The sequence below is a fragment of the Aethalodelphis obliquidens genome, unplaced genomic scaffold (assembly GCF_003676395.1).
Source record: "Aethalodelphis obliquidens isolate GAN/ISIS:26980383/991018 unplaced genomic scaffold, ASM367639v1 scaffold2, whole genome shotgun sequence".
Taxonomy (NCBI): Eukaryota; Metazoa; Chordata; class Mammalia; order Artiodactyla; family Delphinidae; genus Aethalodelphis; species Aethalodelphis obliquidens.
In genome coordinates, this window is record NW_020837946.1 from 61,582,110 (window position 1) to 61,604,372 (window position 22,263).

Below are 22,263 nucleotides of genomic sequence, written 5' to 3' on the forward strand. Positions count from 1 at the left end.
GAATGGGAGAAAATATTTGCAAATGAATCAATGGACAAAGATTAATCTCCAAAATACATAAACAGCTCATGCAGCTCAATATTAAAAAAACAAACAACCCAATAAAAAAATGGGCAGAAGACCTAAATAGACATTTCTGCAAAGAAGGCATACAGATGGCCAAGAAGCACATGAAAAGCTGCTCAAGATCACTAATTATTAGAGAAACGCGAATCAAAACTACAATCAAAACTACAAAACTCACACCAGTTAGAATGGGCATCATCAGAAAATCTACAAACAACAAATGCTCGAGAGGATGTGAAGAAAAGGGAACCCTCTTGTACTGTTGGTGGAAATATAAATTGATACAGCCACTATGGAGATTCCTTAAAAAACTAAAAATAGAATTACCATATGATCCAGCAATCCCACTACTGGGCATATATCCAGAGAAAACCATAATTCAAAAGACACATGCGGGCTTCCCTGGTGGCGCAGTGGTTGAGAGTCCGCCTGCCGATGCAGGGGACGCGGGTTCGTGCCCCGGTCCGGGAGGATCCCACGTGCCACGGAGCGGCTGGGCCCGTGAGCCATGGCCGTTGAGCCTGCGCGTCCGGAGCCTGTGCTCCGCAACGGGAGAGGCCACAACAGTGAGAGGCCCACATACTGCAAAAAAAAAAAAAAAAAAAAAAAGACACATGCACCCCATTGTTCAATGCAGCACTATTTACAATAGCCAGGTCATGGAAGCAACCTAAATACCCATCAACAGACGAATGGATAAAGACGATGCGGTACATATATACGATGGAATATTACTCAGCCATAAAAAGGAATGGAATTGGGTCATTTGTAGAGACGTGGATGGATCTAGAGACTGTCATACAGAGTGAAGTAAGTCAGAAAGAGAAAAACAAATATCATATGTTAACACATATATGTGGAATCTAGAAAAATGGCACAGATGAACGGGTTTGCAAGGCAGAAAAAGAGACACAGATGTAGAGAACAAACCTATGGACACCAAGTGGGGGAAAGTGGCGGGTGTGTGTGTGGTGGGATGAATTGGGAGATTGGGATTAATATATATACACTAATATGTATAAAATAGATAACTATTAAGAACCTGCTGTATAAAAAATAAAATTCAAAAATTTAAAAATTCAAAAAAAAAAAAGCAGCCTTTTCCTCCTTAGTGCCAAAGGGTGATGTCTGTTATTTTTAACCCTGCCAGAAATTATCAGTGGGTTGGAAGAATGTAGTACTATGACATGAGCCTTCATTTCCATTTTTAATTAAAATTCTTACTGACTCTGAGCCAGATGTGCTTTGTCACCAGAGCCTGTGGAAGCTCCACAGTGGAAACTACAGTGGCCTGGGAATGGAGGAGCAGGCAGGAATCTGGGGCTTAGCATCAAATCAAAAGAACATCACAGCCCTTGGGAGAAGACCAGGAGGCGTGTGAACCTGGCCACTCCATGCTCATACCTTGTCCTTAATTTCCTCATCTCTCTCAGGCAACAGGTCAGCCTTGGTGGGGGATCATGACTGCCTTTCCTCAAGATCCACCTCTGTTTTGACTCATCACCCCATAGAACCCCCTGACTCTGCTTCCTGACTCCCTCATCTCTTGACGTCAGCACTATTCTAAGTTACAATATTCATCATGATCACTCATATTTGCTGAGCTCTCAGTCTGTATCTCACTTAATTCTTACAACACTCTATAAAGGAGCATGATTCCAGACTGCTACCTGTCTACAGACTCTCCACTTGCCATAGGGATAGAGCTCTGGTACTGACCTGGGCCTGCAGCTGCCCTGTCCAAAGACTGCATTTCTCAGTTTCTTTTGTAGCTAGGTGTGACCACGTGATAAACTGCAGCTAACAATATATTGTATGAAACTGCCAGAAAGTCTTCTTAGAGAAAGGAAACTTCCATTTTCCTCTCCTTCCATCTGCCCATAAATGTTGGAGCTACAGCAGCCATCTTGGCCCATGAGGTGCCCTTGGGAATGGAAACAACACTTAATGGGGCAGCACGAGGGCAGGAGTCTGGGTGGTTGCCACATACCCTGCCAGACCAGCAGTACATGCATGGTTTGACTCCCAGCTTACTTCATGTGAGAGGAAATAAAAATCTATCCTGTTTAAGCCACTGTTATTTGGGATTTTCTATCACAGCAGACCTGATCTTAATCCCAAGTGGTTAAGAATTAGTACTTCCATTTAACAGACTGAGGCTTAGAGAGGTTAAATAACTTGTTCAAGGTGAAAAATGTCGGTGGCAGTGCTAGAATACAACCTGACTTCAGATCCTGTGCTCTTAATCTCCCCAACGTGTGTTCTCTGAAAAGACCTTTTCCCACGCTGAAGACAGTGGAGTCACGGTTAACTCGTCCCTCTCTGTAGCACCTGTCTCCTCCCATAGTTAGCTGCCATGCTCTGTGGGTTCTGCTGCCCGGGGTCTTGGCAGCCATCTCCTGCCCCAGTGCTCCCTCCTTACCAAGAAAGTGTGGCCAGCAGACAGCACAGACAGAGGCCTCAGCCTAGACGAGGTTTACGCTGGGATGCGGGGAGAGCCAGGGCTGTCTGCGCTTCTGTTTGACCCCTGCTGGGGGTGGTCTCTAGGCTGAGCTTGAGGGGCTCTGCTGTTGCCCTTGAGAAGGGAGCCGAGGAGTGTGTGTGTGTGTGTGTGTGTGTGTGTGTGTGTGTCCGTGTCCTGAGCTGTGAAAGTCAGTGAGCTGAAATCTAAATAAAGAGAAGCTGGACAGCAGATTGAAATATTCCAGAGGTGTTGACACTTTCAGGAGGTCATTGACACTTTCTTTTTTTTCCAAACAAAAGGTGTCACACTTTATTACTGAACCTACTAGTGCAAAGGCAAAGAAACAAAGAGAAAAATAATAGCCTCCTGACAAATGTCCAACTGTCCAGATAGTGGTGATGTTTTCAGCTTGATGGGGTAAGACGTTGGTGGCCTTACCATCACCACGTGTGCCATCTCATGTGTGATTCCTTACAGACCCAGCTTGGTTCTTCTCCAATATCTCCTCTTAGAGTTACACCTGACTTTAAAACCAGTTTTTCCATGTGAATCCACTAGGGAATGGAATGGGACAATTCTGCCTTTGTTTCTTGGCCAAAAACTGCTTGATCCTGAAAGTCTTGTGAGAAGAACAGAGTCAACCGCATACCCCACGATGGCAGGGAAAGGGAGGGAGCCAGTGACACTTTCAAAAAAGGAGTTTCAGAATAGTGGTATGGCCAAATGCAAAGGATGATAAAAATAACAGCTACTGTTGGCTGAGCGTGAATATATATGAAGCAAGTCTTCTAGTGTTCAAATCCCAGCTCCAGTCCTTAATAGCTGTGGTCTTGGGACTCTTGGACTCTTTCAACCTCAATTTCTGTAAAGTGGGGATATTAGAACTACCTCATAGGACTGTGAGGATTAAGCCAATTGTGTGACGTGCAGAGAACAGAGCCTGGCACGAGTAAGAGTTACATATGTTAGTTATTATTTTCTGCCAGGTTCTACATACACATTATATAATTTAATCCTTATAGTAACCCTCTGAGATGGGTATTCTCAGCCCCAATTTGACAATTGAAAAGCAAAGGTCAGAGAGGTTAAATACTTCCCCCCAGGTTACAGAGCTATTAAGTGACACAGCTGGATCGCACACACTGCTCTTCCACAGCTGCCTCTTCTTGATGATAAGCCAGGCAGCACACGGGGAGGGGCTGAGGGGGAACAGGCTGTGGATGGATGTGTGAGCCACACCCCCATCTCCCCACCCCCAGCCCACACACACCAGGTGCGTGGACATACAGACAGCGCAGAGCTCACCACCACTTGTTTATTTCAACTGCAGATTCTTTTTGATTTACATTATGAAATTCAAGTAAGATTTTTTTTTAAAGAAGAAAGAAAGAAAAGCCATTATGGAATAAATGGTACAAACAGTACATTCTAACCTTATCTAAAAGTCACCTAACATCAAAAAATCTACCAACAATAAATTGTGGAGAAGGTGTAAAGGGAACCCTCCAACACTGTTGATGGGAATGTAAATTGGTACAGCCACTATGGAGAACAGTAAGGAGGTTCCTTAAAAAACTAAAAATAGAGCCACTATATGACCCAGCAATCCCACTCCTGGGCATATATCTGGAGAAAACCATAATTTGAAAGGATGCATGCACCTCGATGTTCACTGCAGCACTATTTACAATAGCCAGGACATGGAAGCAACCTAAATGTCCATCAACAAAGGAATGGATAAAGAAGATGTGGTACAAATATACAATGGAATATTACTCAGCCATAAAAAGGAACAAAATAATGCCATTTGCAGCAACATGGATGGACCTAGAGATTGTCATACAGAGTGAGGTAAGAAAGAGAAAGACAAATATCATATAATATCGCTTATATGTGGAATTTAGAAAAATGGTGCAGATGAACTTATCTGCAAAGCAGAAATAGAGTCACAGATGTAGAAAATAAACTTGTGGTTACCAAAGGGGGAAGGGGGGAATGGGATGAACTGGGAGATTGGGATTGACATATATACACTACCTTATATAAAATGGATAACTAATGAGAACCTACTGTATAGCACAGGAAACTCTACTCAGTGCTCTGTGGTGACCTAAATGGGAAGGGAATCTGAAAAAAGAGGGGATATATATATATATATATATATATAACTAACTCACTTTGCTGTATAGCAGAAGCTAACACAACATTGTAAAGCAACTACACTCCAATAAAAATTAATAAAAATAAAAGTCACCTAACATAATGTGCCTCAAGGACTAATATGAAATCTATGACATATGCTACAGACCTGGTTTCTTACAAGATGTAAACTCAGCATTTGGTACGAAATAAACAGAATATGCTGGCTAGAGTCTGGAGCACCTATTTATTATGCATTTTGCTTATTTTGGATGAAGCTAAACCTGTCATTGCCACGGTTCCCAGGACAACATATTCCAGGTATGTGTGGATACTGTACCGTGTTTCAAACCTCAAGCCATACTGAGTCACTTCTTGGTTTATACCATGAGAGAAGCAGATTTTATCAGCTGAGTTTGTAAGTGGAGTACAAGTGAGATCAAATCAGGCCCTCGGTGTCTTTAGATGATCTATTAGGTAATCTAAATTAGATGCTCTTCAGGGAGATATAACCTTGAAACACACAGCTTTATTTGTTCTCCTCATAAAGGGAAAAAAAATCCCAATTTTTCAAAATGAGAAAGAAGTTGGGTTGCATTTATAAGTATATTGATCAATGTATGTTTAGAGGTGAGAGGAGAATTGGGGTTTTTTTAAATTAGAATTTTTTTTTAGCTTCTCCATGAGTTTTTATTAATTCACCAATTCCCTATAGCTCAAGAGATGCTAATTAATTCAAGAAACCGTAATAGCTAATCATTGGCTAAATAAATCTAAAATGGAGAGAGTCTGTCACTGGAGATACCACTGCTCATTTTAATTAAAATTACCAATTTGTGAAGTAACGTAAATAAAGGTTACTGTATCCTTCTACTCAGGAAGTATTAACACTGTGCATGGCCACCTGAGAATCCATGAGGACTTAAAAAGCCAAGAATACTTGTAGAATCTTATCAATTTCTGAGTTAGAATATTTATCATTCCAAGCGTGTTGTTCATTGACATTATAAACCTATGTGGAATTACGCTGCCTTGAAACACAAAACGGAGAATGGCAAAGGACTGAGAATTGTTGCCTTGAAGGGAATACACTCAATGTCAAGGAATCAACCACCCCAAAATGATTACTTTTAAACATTCAGGCCTACAGGAAAGCAGATGTTCCAGGTCTGAGTTTCAATTTTTAAGGGATAAATTTATGCAAATGCCCATTTGTTTTAGTACTTTAGTAGCTAGGGTGATCTCACCTTGTTAACATTCAGTGCAACTGCTTATAGCCATTCTAATGTCATTTGCAGGGATAGGAAAGGTCGCCTCAACATTTCATGACTAAATGGCAGGGCTCGACCATGATGCTCACCCTAGGAAGGAGACACACCTGCACACTTAGCTGCTCAAGCCAGCCAACCCTGGAAAGCAGTGCGTGCGTGGGCAATCATATAGTTCAAGTCATCACTGAGCCCAAAGCTGAGCAGCCATAGTGCTCTTGATGGATTTGCCCTTGACGAAGAGAAATCCATCTTTATTGTCTCACTAGTCAGCTCAAGAGCCATTGATGAAGTCCTAAATCTAATTCTTAATAAAACCCCAAACGTTTTAGAGGCAAAATGAAAAAGCATAGTTCACAGATACCTTTTGGCCAAAGGTTGGGAAACTATTTTTGTTTTTTAGTCCAAAGACCTGAAATTAGTTTGAACTGAAAAAAGAAGTGACATCCTTTAGGACCAAGGTGAAGCTGCCGACGGAAAATTGTTATCTTATCAAAAGGCTACTTCTGAACGGAGCCTCCTGACGGATACAGAAGTCTGGCTGGGACTTGAACCAGATAAACTTGTTATGCAAATAGCTTTAGCCAAAGGGGAAAGGGCTGATAATGAAATTGCCACAAAGCCAACCACACATTACAGAGGTGACAAAAAACATCAAGCAGCGACCTACCATATGCATAAAAAGCGGTGCAGAATTTACGTGAGCATCATGTTTAATTTATCAAAACTAAGCTGTCAGGAGTCATGCTTTGACAAATGCATAACTAACACATATAAATGAATCAATTATCACTAACGACCACAGGTTCAAAACCAAACAGGCTGATGTCTTTCTCTTTTTTTAACCCTCAAAATAGGTTTACTAATAGGATTTCGGACCTTAAAATCTCTCCTCCTGTCTCTAAATAAAGAAGGCTGGAAACATGTCTGAAAAACACTAAGCCATAGCCTGGTACTTACATCCTGCCTCTGCTCTCACCCATGCACTTATTTCTCTTCTCTCTCTCTCTCTCTCTCTCTCTCACACACACACACACACACACACACACACACACAGACACACACAGACACACACACACAGTTCCCTGTCTACACAGCTGTGATCACTGGCCTGCAGCCTGGTCAATCCCTTCAGACCCCTGCAGCAACAATGAGAAGCCATAAGGTCCTCTGGTGAGTGGTGACCATCATGGACCAAGAAAGACTGAAATTACTGAATTGACTCTGCTATGGTTCAGCAGTCATGTGGGGATAGGGTATTAAAGGTTTTAAAGCTGTTAAAATGTTTCTTGTCCTGTTTATTCTTTAGAAAGAACCAGTTTAGTTTACTCTAATACAATGCACTGTGGCCCCAGTGCATGTTTCTTGTCCTGTTTATTCTTTAGAAAGAACCAGTTTACTCTAATACAATGCACTGTGGCCCCAGTGCATTGTGGGAATTGAGGAAATTTTCTGGGTAATTCAGGCTAAAAAACTTTTCCTAAATTACCAGATAATCATCTTCCCACCTCAGTCCCAGCAATAATGAAAATTTTATAATCTGGAGGTCTTAATCCTTCACCCTTTTTCCCTTTCCCGCCCAATACGAGCAAGGAAAGTATAAAAATAAGCCAAGGCTCTCTCTTTAAATAGACATTTCTAACCCAGTGAGTGTCTCTGTTTACATTTAATTAGAGATTTGAATAAATAGAATGAAATAGAAAATTAAAGTTACATTTGGTAGTCTGGCTCCTTTATGAAACCAAAGGGCATTATTTGGGAATAGTGGGTAGTTTTCTACCTAAAAATATAAAATATAATAATTAGTTCCTAATCTTGATAGTTACATTCCTAAAAATCTTGTAAAAGGAAAACTCATGATTGAAGAATCTCAGATGTTATGGGGAAAACAGGACTGGGGGGCTGAGGTCAGGAAAGAATCCATGAACACCTAAAATATACAATATTTTCACTAATAAAACCAATAAGGACAAGTCATTAAATAAATAGAAGACTGATGACATTTTTCCATATCTTAAATTAGTAATAAAGCACACAATCACTTAATTTCTATTTACCTTCCTTGGTCATTAGAACCTCTTCAGACACCTACTCTGTAGTTTCAACAAGATGCTTTTGCTTTGCCCCTGATGTATGCATACTAAAGGCATTGTTTTCTATGTTGAGTCCTCCATTCTAGTATCAACACTTTTCTAAGTCTAAAGCAACTCGAAATGAGTGCATTTGGAATTCTCAGAGTTGGGGAAGACATACGCAGATTTAATTGGCATATAACAGGATCTGGCATATAACAGGATTTGCCATAAAGAAAAATCAACAGTAGAGAGGGATTTCTATACTGTATTTAACCCTGAAGTCCCAACCCTATCATCAATTGTGTACCTTTATTCCCAAATCTATCCAAGCAATACTGTGCTCAGTTTAAGAACACAAACATACTCTTGAAGAAGTATACAGAACCCAAACTTTGGTGAGTGGATCAAGTCACATTTTAGAGGCATCACTAGAGCTCGGTATAGGAAAGTGTATCTGTGAATATGTAATGTGGTTTTCCAGGCCAGCAGCTTAGAGAAGGTCAGTCAAGGGCATCTGTGTGCAGCAATGGAATGAAAAGGAAAACTCTTTGGCTCCAGCCTTTGCCAGCAAAATCACTGGAACCCTAGCCCCTGGATTTCTTTCCCTGAAAGAAACACATTTCAGATCAGCCACCAGGATGTCTTTAGCTCTCCAGGGCCTTCCACCTCCTCCTCTGGCTTCCAAATATCAGGAAGTGGCTCTTCCTCTGCTCCTATGGGAGCATCATTCCTCCTGCTGTTATCTGTTGTCCCTCTCAACATTGCCCACTGTCACCACCATTGACTTGGGGCTGCTTCTGTATTCTGCAGAAACATCAGAGTAGGGACTGAAGGGACAAGGAAATGTCCTCCATCCCTGGCCTTGAACTTCATGGTCACATTCCGACACAGCCTTGCTAGTAGAATTCTTGGAGTTCTTTACCCTTCCTCTCTCCTGAGGAAGATGGCAAAAAGCTAGAGGGATTGACTGGACAATCAAACAATTTCAGGGACCTTGAACTATGTTGCATTGAAATGAAAATGAAACACAAATATGTTCTGGAATTCAGAATTTTATCAAATTTTAGAAAAGTAAACCCGTGCATTTACTGTATTTTATGTAACATCCCCAGCAGGATCTGGGGCAGCACACTGTAATCAAACACATTAATATATGTGCAGCAATTCACATGAATATTCACACTGAGTAGGATAAATAATGGCTATAAATAGCCTCAATTCAGTTTAGGTCATGTGTTGCCACCAAATCAGTTCACGTAAGGTCGGGGCTTGCAGCTAAATGACTCAAGTACAAAAAAACTTCCATTTCTCAGAGGTCTTTGGATTTTCGAATTGTGAACAAGGGATTGTATTGTGTTTAAGGAAGGCAATCAAGAGACCCAGTCTGCTCCACTGCTCTGCATCTTGGTGGAAGTTAAGTATGCGCATAGGTATAATTTAGAGAAATTTGTGTTGACCCTTCCCTACTTCCTGTTTACCAGCTATTTTGGTCACTTCTTTTCTCCTTCCATGACCTCTGAACCCCGTGTTTGATACAGTAGACACTGAGAGCACCTCTTCCCAGCTCCTAGCTGGGATATGGCTTGTAACAGCCTTGTCTAGATTCCTGCCCCCGCAGTTCACCAGGCCCCTTGCTTGGGGTCGTATAGCCCCCTCCAACATACTGAGCATCTTCCCCAGAGTCAGGACCAGTGTGGTTCTCTGCCAGGGGACAGGCCAAAAGCTCATGTTCCCAGCACTCAGTCACCACCCTGTTGGTGCTGCTGTTGATTCTGTTCCTGTCTTAGTCCCATGCAATACTGCCTAGCTCCTGGTAACAGAGCTCCCACCAGGAACATCGCCCATCAGTTGGGTTTTCATCTTGTTCTCCACACTCTGAGCCCTGGCTGGGGCTCCTCACCTTGGAGCCTCAGGCCTGAGATCTTACTTTGGCCCCTCAATCATCTTGGGAACTGGAGCCCTGCTCCCAAAGCACAGATCCTAAAGCAAAGCCCAACTTCCAAGCTGCAAAACCTCTACTGAAGGCTGCCACCTTCTGTCCCCTCTCTGGCCCAGGAGTGGATGTCAGATTTTTAGATGCAATCTCCTCCCTTATTAAACAAGACCCACTGGCAATATTTGCCCCAGGACAGAGCAGAGTCAGATGAATGTGACACATATGATCAGAAGAACTGATTATAACCAAGAGTCAAATGGAACTCCTTATTTCTCAAATCCTGCAGGGGCATCTTTTATCATTTACTGGAACAAATTCTGTGTCATAATATGCTAGAAGGCGTAACAACTTCTAGCGCCAAGTCAATTCCACACCTTGGACTTCTCCAATCACTGTCCAAGGACTTGCTGGATGAGCAATTTTCAGTGGAAGAAATACTCACTGTGAAATGAAGTGGTTGAATTCCTCACACCATTTTTCCGGATGAAGTAAAGTTGGTGGAGGATTTCTGAAAAATAAAAGCAATATTTTTCTTACAAAGAAAGGGTTCCGTTAAAAGCAAAATATCAACTTGCCTTTACTGATATTGTTCTAAATAGCTCTGATAAAATCTATTATTGGGGCTTCCCTGGTGGCGCAGTGGTTGAGAGTCCGCCTGCCGATGCAGGGGACACGGGTTCCTGCCCCGGTCCGGGAAGATCCCACATGCCGCGGAGCGGCTGGGCCTGTGAGCCATGGCCGCTGAGCCTGCGCGTCCGGAGCCTGTGATCCGCAACGTGAGAGGCCACAACAGTGAGAGGCCCGCGTACCACAAAAAAAAAAAAAAAAAAATCTATTCTTATTTCTTCCTGGGTGAGAGTCATTCACCAGTGGTAAATTATAAAGTGCCAGCCCCTACTCATCTAGTGGCTCATTTCCATTGACTGAAGGCCAATCATGTCCACGGCTTTCTGCAGGACCTCTGAGGGTTACACAGATCAACAACATTCCTCAAGGAGCAGACACTGTAGTGAAGGGTGAGGCAAGCACACAGCCACTATAACTGAGAGCTAAGTATTATCAGCGCCATAAGAAAGCTATAAACCGAGTGCTAGGGGCTTGAGAGAAATAGACTTTTAATTTTACAGGATTTTCAGATCATTATACTACCATTTGAATTAATTATGTGATGCAATTAAAGTATACTTATAAATTCACTGGTCACATTTTTAACTCTTTCCTATATGTCAACCTCTGCAATAGGTACTGGAGAAAGCAAAACCACTAAGACAAGTTTCAGACCCCAAGAAGATCCTGGGTAGCAAGGAGGACATACACCTAATACAACTAAGTACTGGCGGTCCAAGAGAACTAGAGAACTGTGGAAAGACTCTGGTAACCAGACCATTTCCTGGTGGGAAGGTAGGAAAAGGAAAAAGTAAGAACCCTGCATTTGGCTGACTATTTACCCAAAGAGAATCAATTTTAAAACAGAAGGGACATTATCTTTAATTGATAAGAATTTTTTCTTTCTAGCTATTAATGGAAATAGGGGTTTGTGAGCAAGTCAAGTTCAACAAATGAAGAAAGTTACATTTCTGCACACCTGAATTATGACTGTAAATCTTAAACCCATTAAAAATCTTAAACACCTTTGTATATATAACCCTTCACTTGGGTTCTAACTGCTTCCTAAAGCCATAGATTGCTCAGCCTCCATAGGCAGAGGCAAGGGAAGCAGCAAAAATGACCAGAAATTTTAAAAATGTATCAGATAATGTGACTGTAATTTGCCTCTTCAATACCATTCCATTTTTCATTTCTTCTAGTACAATTTTTATTCTGGCACAATGCTGCCATATATATTTTCCCGAGTTCCTTGCATCTAGATGTGGCCACGTGACTGCGTTCTGGCCAAATGATATATTACTAAAATTGTTCTGTGGTGTTTCCAGAAAGTCTTCTTAAAAGATGGGAGACATTCCATTTTTTTCTTCCCCCTATTTGCTTCCTGGAGCATGGATGTGATGGCTGGAGCCTCAGCAGCCATTTTAGACATGAAATGAAAATGAGAGCTATGAGCTGAGTATGGCAAAGAAGGTAGATAGGAAACTGGATTCATGATGACATTGTAAAGCTGCCATACCAGCTCTAGACTGCTTCTCCCTAGTCTTCCTTAACAGGAAAGAGAAATAAACTTCCATCTTCTTTAAGCCACTGTTATATGCAATTAATCCTAATTGAGCTGATCATATTTCAGAGTATTATCCTATTACATGATTAGAACACAATTTGATAAGTATATCACAACTACAAAGGTAAGTGGAAGCATAATAAAGGGGCAACTTACCCAATCTGGGGAGTCCCAGAAGACTTTAAAAAGAAAGTGAACTTGAGCTGGTCCCTGAAGATTGGTTGGATTTTTCAAGACAGAGGAGAGGGAAGCCATTTCAGGCTTAGGAAACAAGATGTACCAAGTCACAGAAGTGTAAAAAAGTCTGGTGGGTTCAAAGAACATGAGCAATTTTTTGAGGCAAGACTATATGATTCTTTCAGGTCTGGAGAGACAGTAGGAGGGAAGGATGAGGTGGGAAGGAAGAATGATGAGAGGAAATATATGGTTTCCCCATTCTGCATAAGAATTTAATCATCCTTCAGATCTTCTGATTCAAAGACCCAAAGGAAAATTATCTGTGTACCCACCTAGAAAGAGTAACAGTTGAAAGTTGCCCTTCAGTTATTTTGGAGGCTGCCTCTATCTCATTCATTTCATTCAACAATATTTGCCTTTATCTTTCCCTGGCTTTCTTTAAATAATAAAAGTACCATCACATAACTTCTGCTTTAACACCAGCATGGCTGACCTGTTCTTACTGGCTCCAGCTGTTTGAGATTGTACATGCACATGTCCTCCCAGTTCACCCCTGTAGACATCTCTCAGTGAGCAGCTTACCCTACATCATCTCTACAGCCCTCTCCAGAGCTCGAACTTCCCTTGCTCTGCTCAGGTTTCCTGCTCATTCTGCTCTCACGGAGGTCAGTTCCACAGAGAAGAGGTGCTCAAGCAATCTACTGTCTAACACACTTCATCCACCCCCAAAACCGTTAACCGTTTCTGCGTGTGGATGAAGAAGTTACTTGTAGACAGAGTAATAGACTTTATTAAACCCTAGTAAGCTTGACCTTGGCCAGCCGAGCATGGAGGGATAACCCTCTACTGCAATTAGAGAAATGACCTGGCAAGGGTCCACTGGAGGAATGGATGGAAGTGTCAATACTTGTGTAGAGAACACTGTCCACTGTCCCTTCCCTGTTTTCAGTCTGTCCCTCAGCAGGAACCATGGGCAGGGGCTACTGTTTATGTGTTGGCCTGAACCTCTGTAGTAGGACACAGAGGAAAGCAGCAGATCGCCACCCACCCAGGCCACCACCAATCCATGGTGGCCTCACATGAACCCCACACAAGGAAACACTTTCTCTGAAGCTTGGCATCATAGGAATTTGGTTTTAGAGAAGCTCATTTGAACTTGTAGATGCCCCGCCTTTCCTGGAGTCCATCCATCATACTTAGGTTCAGTAAATTGAGGTCTTGTGAAAGATTACTATCTGAGTATAATGGAAACTAAAAGGAATTTGAAGGCTTTACAGTACTTTGTTTGCATTGGCAATATAAACTCTAGTTCTCCTGCCATCCAGGAAGAGCACCAAATAATAACAATTGCACCTTTTTGGCTCCTCTCAACACTACAGATGCAAACTGCAACCTTGCCCAAAAGGGTCTCTCCCTGAAAGGAGAGATGCTTCATATTCAGTGTGATAGAAGAGTCAGTGCATAGCTGAGATGGGCAGGTCTCACTCAGGTACGTGTACGGATGCTGAGAGCAGGATGTATGAATGGTGAGTCCTGAAAGGTCCACGAACCTGAATAACAAGCGCTCATTTGGATAATGTTTATAAACAGATAATGTTTATAAACATACCAAGGCAATGTAGAAAAGAGATTAGTCAGTAAAGGAGAATGACTATATTCGATTTGAGGTTTGCCTGCCTGGATTTTATTCCTGTGTTTTGACCCTAAATTCAATTTCTACAAAATGATCCCCTGCACACAGACAGGATTAGGGCTACATGAGGCTAGCAGCAAGGGGCGATGCCCATTTTTGACATCATAATCCTGGGTCCAGCAAATACGATGGAGATAAAGTTAACCTTCTTCCCCCAAAGCCTCTGTGGAACAAAATGATTTGCTGAACAGTCAAACTGAATTCATTTTAATTTCTGAAATAGAGAAGTAGCTGATTGGATGAACGGGGGGTACCTGACCTCAGGACAACCAATCCAAGTTTAATCTGGTAACCTATGCCAAGGCATGACCCCAAATGATAAGCTGGGTCAATTCGAGTCTCTTTAGAAGGTTTTCCTTTTCTCTCACCTTGAACTGAGAAACAAAACAAACAAACAAACAAAAAACCAGGAGAATGAGGCACTTTAGTAATGGGAGCTGAAGCTGAAAGACCCATGACGAGAGGCCATGGAGTACACTGTACAAACTGGTTTTAGGAAGCAGATACTAGGAACAGGCAGGAAACCAGGGAACGAGAAGAAAGCAGGCCAAGTAGAGGAGAAAGGAAGAAATGAGCCGCAAGGAACACAGACCCCATGATGGGAGACCATGTAGGTTTTTCTTCAGTTTCTTTTGTGAGTGCTTCTCCCTCTGGTGCACCTACAATATTATCGGCCCCAGCATTCTGTTCTTAGCTCTATTCTCCTCCCGTTCTACACGTTCACTGAGGGCTCACTATACGTCATCGGCTTCCTAATCTATATCTCCTGCCTCAATTTTCCCTCTACCTTTTGGCTGGTGCATCCAGCTACTTATTAGAAGTTCCATTTTGATTTCCCAGGGGCACCTTAAAGTCAGCATGTTCAAAACCAAACTCATCATTTTCCCCTAAATCTGCATTCTACCTGGTTGTTGAAGTCAGAAACTTGAGTTCCCCCCTCTCCATTGACCTCACATCCAACTTGAAAAGGCAGAATAAGGGTTCCCCTTATTAAAGAAGTCCACATTCTAATGCCCAGAGCCTATGAACATGCTACCTTCCACGGTAAAAGGGATTTTGCTGATGTGATTAAGGTTAAGGACCTGGAGATGGAAGATTACCTGGATGCACTCAATTTAATCTCAAGTCCTTTAAAGCAGAAAAGAGAGGCAGAAAGAAAGAAGAGGCGGGACAGATTCAAAGTGTGAAAGGTGCTCTACTCGCCACTGTTGGCTTTGAAGATGGGGGAAGGGAGCCATGAGCCGAGGAATGCTGGTGGCCTCTGATGGGCCTCAGCTAATATCCAGCAAGGAAATAAGGACCTCAATTCTACAAATGCAAGAAACCGAATTCTGCTAATGACCCGAATGAACAAGGAAATCAGTTCTCCCCTAGAGCTTCCACAACGGGGTACAGCCCTGATGACACCCAGATTTTAGCCCAGTGAGATCCATGTCAGATTTCTAAGCTACAGAACTGGAAGACAATAAATTTGTGCTGTTTTAAGATGTTAAATTTGTTAGAAAAGCAATAGAAAACTAATACATCAATCAAGCACCAACACCTATCAGTTCTACTTCCTAAATTCCTTTCTTATCACCCCATCCCCTCCTTCACAGCCCCGTTCAGTCCCATCATCTCCATCAGCCTACTCCAGTAGCCTCCTTATTTTTCTCTTTCCCTCTATCCTCATCTCCCTCTAATCCATCTTGCACTTGGCAGCTAGAATTTCTTTATAACATACAAATCTGACCTTGTTATTTTCTTGCTCAAAATTCTTCAGTAGATCTACACTGCCAGCATGATAAAATGTCAACTATTTTGCATGATATACAGATGGCCTTGCCTGCCTATCTACCCAATCCCATCTCAAACCACCTGCCTATGCTCACGCAATGCTGCAGTACTGCACTGTGCAGAACTTGCAGCTCCTAAAGCAAGTCCTGTTCTTTCATGCCTTGGGGGTCTTTGCACATGCTATACCTTCAGTTTTAGAATGCTCTCCCCAATTTGTCAACCTAGCAGGCTCCTACTCATGCTTCATGTGTATCTTTAGTACCCAGCACAGCAGCACTCAGTAAATTTTTGCTGAATGAATGACTACATGAATGAATGCACACAAACATACATATACTGTAGGTAAACCAAGAAATGATGCCAGGACAAAATATGACCTTGGTCCCCAAAGTAGCATAAAATTAGACAAATATGGAACAGCTCCTTTGGATGTGAGCAACTTCACAGCAAGCAGGGTTTGAGGAACAAAGGAGTCCACTTAGGTAGTAACTTGAGTTGGATTTGACAATATAAGCCTCATCTCTCATCATTTGGGCTACCTTTGTAGCCCAAATGTCACCAGGTCCCTGAACATACTTGACTAAACTGAGCAAATCAATCATGATTTAAACTGCATTATAGACATTATCTAATGTCAGGACACTATATACATGCATGGGGGTTGGAGACAGAAGAGGATCAATACTAATAATTATCCCATGTTGAGTGGTATTACAGTATACCAAGCTCCATGCGAAGTGCTTCACATGTAGGACAACAGAACATCACAACAATCATATTCCTATTGCAATAACAATAGGAATTATTATTCCAGTTTCACAGGTGGGGAAAATGCAGCTTAAAAGAAGGAATTTGCTTAAAAACATCCAACTAAAAAGTGGAAGGGTCAGGTTTCAAGGAACTATTTCTGTCTCCAATGTCTACCACACTGTTCTCTGTATTTCATCTAATGAAGAATCCATTACTCTGGAAGGTGAATGAAGAGAACATACATGCAAAAAATGACAGAAAAACAATTAGCAGGCAATACCCCTAAGAAGGTGCAAAATAAAGTCCTCTAATATTAAAGTACACTCAACAAGGAGACGCTGAGTAAAAGATTTATCAATGGGACTGAGTTAATTAAGAAAGACTTCCTGGAAGTTGTCAATTTTGAGGCAGGTCCTAAACAGGATACATCAACCAGTTGGTGAGAGGGGGAGGGTGTTAGGAAAGGAGAAGGAGAATATAGGGAGGAAGATATGAAGACTGAAGTATAATAGTTAATAAATAATAACATACAGTTAAATAAACACAGGAGTGTGTTCAAAAGCTATTCTATGTCTTTACTCATAAAAGCAATAAAGCAAGACATTTGAGCACAATGAACTATTCTGAGAGTGTTAAACACTGCAACAACACAGCTGCCATTCTGACAACTGTGAGATTCATTAATGAGGGTGAGTGGTTAGATCCGTGCCTACGTCTCATCCTTCAGTATCACCACCTAGCCCCAGCCAACGCTGCTTTTTGCCCTAAGTCACATCTTCCCTGTTCAAAATTAATTATTTCAAAATTTTTGTATTTATTTGTAATACATGACTCCATCTTAATTTTTAAAAATTCCCCAATGCAGGGACATAGAAAGCAAAGAACAAAACACCTCTTCGTTACCACCCCTAATCCCAGTCTCCTCCCTGTATCAGTATGGCTTGTATTCTCTGACATTTTGTTTTTGCATTTTAAAATATTTGTTATAAATATAATATATATAAAAATATATAATATTTTTGCTGTGCTATAAATTATAATACAATAAACACAATATAAATTTTATATTAGTATTTATAATATATTTATAGTTGGAGACAGTAGAAATAGGATTATATGCTACATGTAAGTGTCCTGGTACCTATTTTTTCCATTCAGTAACATGGCTTAAAGATCATCCCATGCCAGTTTCATACCCAAATAGTTTTCCATAATGTGTGCAAACTATAGCTTAGCCATTCACCCACTGATGGATATTCAGGCTGTTTCTAGTTGTTTTTCACTGTTAGAAAGAAGGCTGAAATGGTTTACACGTGTCATAAGTGATTTCTAACTTTTAAAATGTCTTTTAGGTGGCGGACACCTCCTGTCAGTGAACATTTAGGATCCTGCCATGTAACTCAAATGAAGAGACAGCAGGTGCTGATTGCCTCATTTTCTCGAGGTGACCCAGTGAGCAGTTGTGGAGCAGAGGAGAAAGCGACCACCCAAAGGGCTTGTAGGGTTGTGAAGAGCACCCCTGGGTCACCACCCCCTAGACCACGCTGTGAATGAGAACTCTGAGTTATTCAACTCCACCAGGGTCAGAGCAAGAACCCTGCTGCTGGGGTCCCCTCTGCCCCTTGCAGGCACCTGCTCCCTGGTTCAGACAGTGGGTACCTCTGGGTAATTATCTTGACACATGGGACACAGACCAAGATTTATTCAAAATATGCATATAATTCTGCTGAAGAGGAATCATTTGAAAAAAATTAAATAGCTGAAGATATTTCTTTAACATCAGAAAAGAGATGATATGAAAATGACACAGAAATCAGAAACACAATGCTATGCACTGCACCCTCAGTAAACGTGAAAGGCAGGTCCAGGCTAGAATGGATCCCCATGCAGAGTGCTAACTCCACAGTGAAGGCAGCTCTATCAGGGGCAGTCTTCTGAAGCAGGGAAAAGGAGGAAAGAAAAGGTTTGCAAGGACAATGCTAGATGGGAACATGTCTGGAAAGAAGCAAATGTAGGAAAGGAAAACCTACTTCACCCTTCAAGTTCTCAACTGGGGCCTCTGTAGCAAAGGACAGACAACAAGAGAAAAGCATACAAATTTCTTTAATATAAGTTTTACATGCATGGGAGCCCTCATAAGGAAATGAAGGCCCGAAGAAACAGTTAAACCTGAGTATGTTGAAGAGTGGAGAGTCCTGGAAAGACGTGATGGAACAAAGAATATGAGTAAGTGTGGTGAACTGGGGAAACATAGCAAGGCCTATTCATGCAGGTCCTTTCTGTGTCCACTGTCTTGGTCTTTGGAGGTAAGGATGCTCCTTTCCTCCGGGTGTAGGGAGGAAGAGGGTCTTATGACTTGCTTCTGGGGAAGGTCAGAAAGCCCTTCCTGCACACACGATTTCTCAAATTCCTTCAGTTTGAAATATTCAATATGCCAAGGTCCCATATTCAGGGGTAGCGTGTCCTGAACCGTGTCACAAAAACAAAATGAGCCTAAGTCACATCTCAGCCTTAGATAACCACCGTCTAAGAAAGGAGAGGTTTTATGATTAATACCTATGATAATTTATTCTACAATAACTGAAGAAGTTATTAAAAGCGGTGAGGAGAAAAGCAAAGATTTGTACTTAAACTTCAAGCTTGTTGATTCCTTTTTTTTCTGATTCTTAATAACCTAAAATTTGATCCTGTCCCTTAAATAACACCGTTTGCAATGTTAAGCTGTAATCACTAAAATGTAAAGTTACCACATCAAATCACATGGCTCATAATAAACCCATTTTTAACCATTTACCATCAGTAAGTGACAAGATGTTCATTTCCTCCGGCTTTTCAGCCCAACAAGGATCTGTTTCCAAGATCATCTCAGAATCCCAAGGTTACATTATGTTCCCCACGTCAGGCCTGTGATTGAGATAGGACGTGTCGTGGAGCTTTATTAACCCTTGGCCACTACACTAACATTTCAAATGTTTACAAAAGGCATGAATTGCATTTTCTAATTCTCTCTAAAGCACATTGGGGTACCCTTCCCTTCTCTGTACTCTCACTATGTAAACACACAGGACACACAGGCAACTCAGCCATGCATGCAGAGTGCGAGAGAAAGTCAAGGACAATAGAAACTGCTGTATCAAGTGGTGTGTGGCTCACTGTCTGAGCCAATGTGGTCATTTGCTGATATCCATTCTTCAATTTCCTCCTTCAACAAGAACTCAGCAACGCCATCAAATCCAACTGTTAGTGTCCAATGTGTCAGGGAAGTAGACCTTGCCCAAGGGCTGGCTAATGACCCTTTTCCTCTGTGGTCCTTTATGCACAGAGTGCAAGCCAAAAGTCTATTTTTTTTCACACACAGTTTTAAATGTATGATTTATTAATTCATGATTTTAAAGAGATGTGTTTCAAATAGATGACGTTTTCTAAATGCTTTTCCTATCCTCAAATTCTGGACTGTTTCTGTGGGTTCTGTGGGATTGTACTCATTGAAGGTGATCACTAAGATGTGTCAAAGCATTTTGTAGATACAGAATCAATCCCCAATTCGGTTAGCATTTTAAGAAAAAACAGCTTTATATGTGGTGGGGTGAAAGTCACGGTGATAAGACAGTGGGCCAGGGAACAGGCAAAGCTAAAGAGCATGGGTTAGACACGCTATGCTTTCCTGGAGTATCCATTTTTCTGGTGATAAGTTATTTAAAGTTGTTTCATATAAAAATCATTGGGGAGTAGGTGAGGGAGAGACAATAAAAAGTAGGACTTCTCCCTGCCTGGGTTCTGAACTAATTGAGGAACAAGAAAAAGTAATCAGCAGATTGAGTCCAAAATGACACCTTTATTACTGATAGAGCTGATCTCAGAGAATGTGGCTTTTACCTGCAGGAAGTAGGCTTTCTAAGACTGAAAGACAGAGTAGGCAGACTTATCCAGCTGGTCTTGGGGCCAGGGCTGGGTCCCTCACTCAAGGGCAGAGCCTTGGCCACTGAGCTGAGTGCAGGCTGAGAACAATCCCCCAGGGCAGGCTGACTCTCAAAAGAAAGGAGAAGGGAAAGAGCTGGGATCTGCACGTCCACTGCCTTCCCAAATTCACCATTTGCATACATCACTTCTGATCCTCTAGGCTCTATCAGTTTGGGTCCAATCAGAAGACAGGAAAAACACCCATAATTTGAATAGGGAAAATTTAATATAAAGAATTATTAACTAGTAATAGGGGATTAGATACTAAGGAGTGAAGAGAACTCTAACAAGTACACGAAGAGCAGATATGGGAGCAGCTACCATGTCTAGATGAGACAGATTATCTGAGGAAGAAACTAATTTGGAAGAGCCCCTGCCCCCAAACTCAAGGCTGAGACTCAGACCTCATTGGAAAAGATGTGACTATGGCCTATGGTGGGTGAAGTTCTCAAGGTAAAACAAGCCAGGGCTGGCAAACAGGAAACCAGCTGCCTGGTGCCTGAGACTCATAGGAAGCTGCCCAGTGGGTACTGGTAGAACTTGCTGGAGGGTGAGCACCACTGGGTGTCCCAAATGCCACTGATTAGCCAAAGGCCACAGAAACAAGAAGGAAAAGGCTCCCTGAAACCAGGAAGTGGGCCCTTTCCTCTGGCAGTGGCCTTCCAGTGCCCTCTACTGACAAAGCTTAACTTCTGTCATATAGCAAACGAGAAATGTTTAGGAGTCCACTCCGGTATCACAAAGCAGGGGAAAGAAGGGTAGATTTGGAGCTGAAAGGCACTAGATTAATAACTGGCACAGGAAAGAAGTGAATGAGAAAACAGAGAGAGGCTAGGAGTCTTACAGAGAGAGGTTAGGAGTCTTACAATGTTCTTTTTTTTTTTTTTTTAAGATTTAACACCAGATTTTAAGAAATTTCTATTTCAGGGTAGGGGAGGGAAGGATTGGGAGTTTGAGATTAGCAGATGCAAACTAGTATATATAGGACGGATAAACAACAAGGTCCTACTGTATAGCACAGGGAACTATATTCAATATTCAGTGATAAGCCATAATGGAATATAATATGAAAAAGAATACCTATCTATAACTGAATTGCTTTGCTATACAGCAGAAATTATCAATAACACAGCACTGTAAATCAACTATACCTCAATAAAATATTTTTTAAAAAAGAAATTTCTATTTCAGGCTTGCAATAGGTAACTTCCAACCATGATCAACTGAATGAGTCCAGTCTCCTTTGCCTTAGGAGCACTTGCTGGATATATTTTAGAGGTAATGAAGAAATAATGGAAAACTTCTTCTTCCCCCACTTAAAAAATCTGTTTTGTCATGGTGCATCAAATTTCCTCATTAAGACTCATTGCTTTCTATCCCAGAAGCTCCTTATTGAAATAGGAATGTTCTGGGAAGCATCCTATCGTAAACCTTTATTGGCCAAAACTTTACTTGGGATAAAAGGCAGACAAGAATAAAAACTTAGAAAAAGGGACCCAGAACAAGGACCAGTGAGGGGACAGGACTACAAATACAAGCTTAATCTCTCTGTGATTTTCCATTTCCAGGATTCCAACTTTGTGTGAGCTGAAAGAGTGAAGAGTCAGGTGGCATGACACCTCTTTTTACTCTTTCCTGTCTCTGCCTCTAAGATTTCTCTCAACACAGAAAAGGAAATAGTGAAACTCAGTGTGGTTCAAAATACTTATTCCAGGATCATGGACACAAAGGGGAACTCGTTTTTCTTCTGGGCCCCCTTTCCCACCAACACAGTCACAGGAGTGCT

At 41.7% G+C, this 22,263-nt stretch overlaps 1 protein-coding gene and 1 pseudogene across 1 annotated transcript in view; both read right to left on the minus strand.

Moving 5' to 3' along the window:
- The window catches only part of MYO3B (myosin IIIB), a 407,025-nt gene that overhangs the window by 267,171 nt on the left and 117,591 nt on the right, over nt 1-22,263 (minus strand). The window contains exon 8 of the mRNA XM_027128624.1: nt 10,391-10,456. Coding sequence (XP_026984425.1) covers nt 10,391-10,456 — 66 coding nt within the window. The remainder of the gene's footprint in view (nt 1-10,390; nt 10,457-22,263) is intronic.
- On the minus strand, nt 3,002-3,155 carry LOC113631947 (60S ribosomal protein L39-like; annotated as a pseudogene).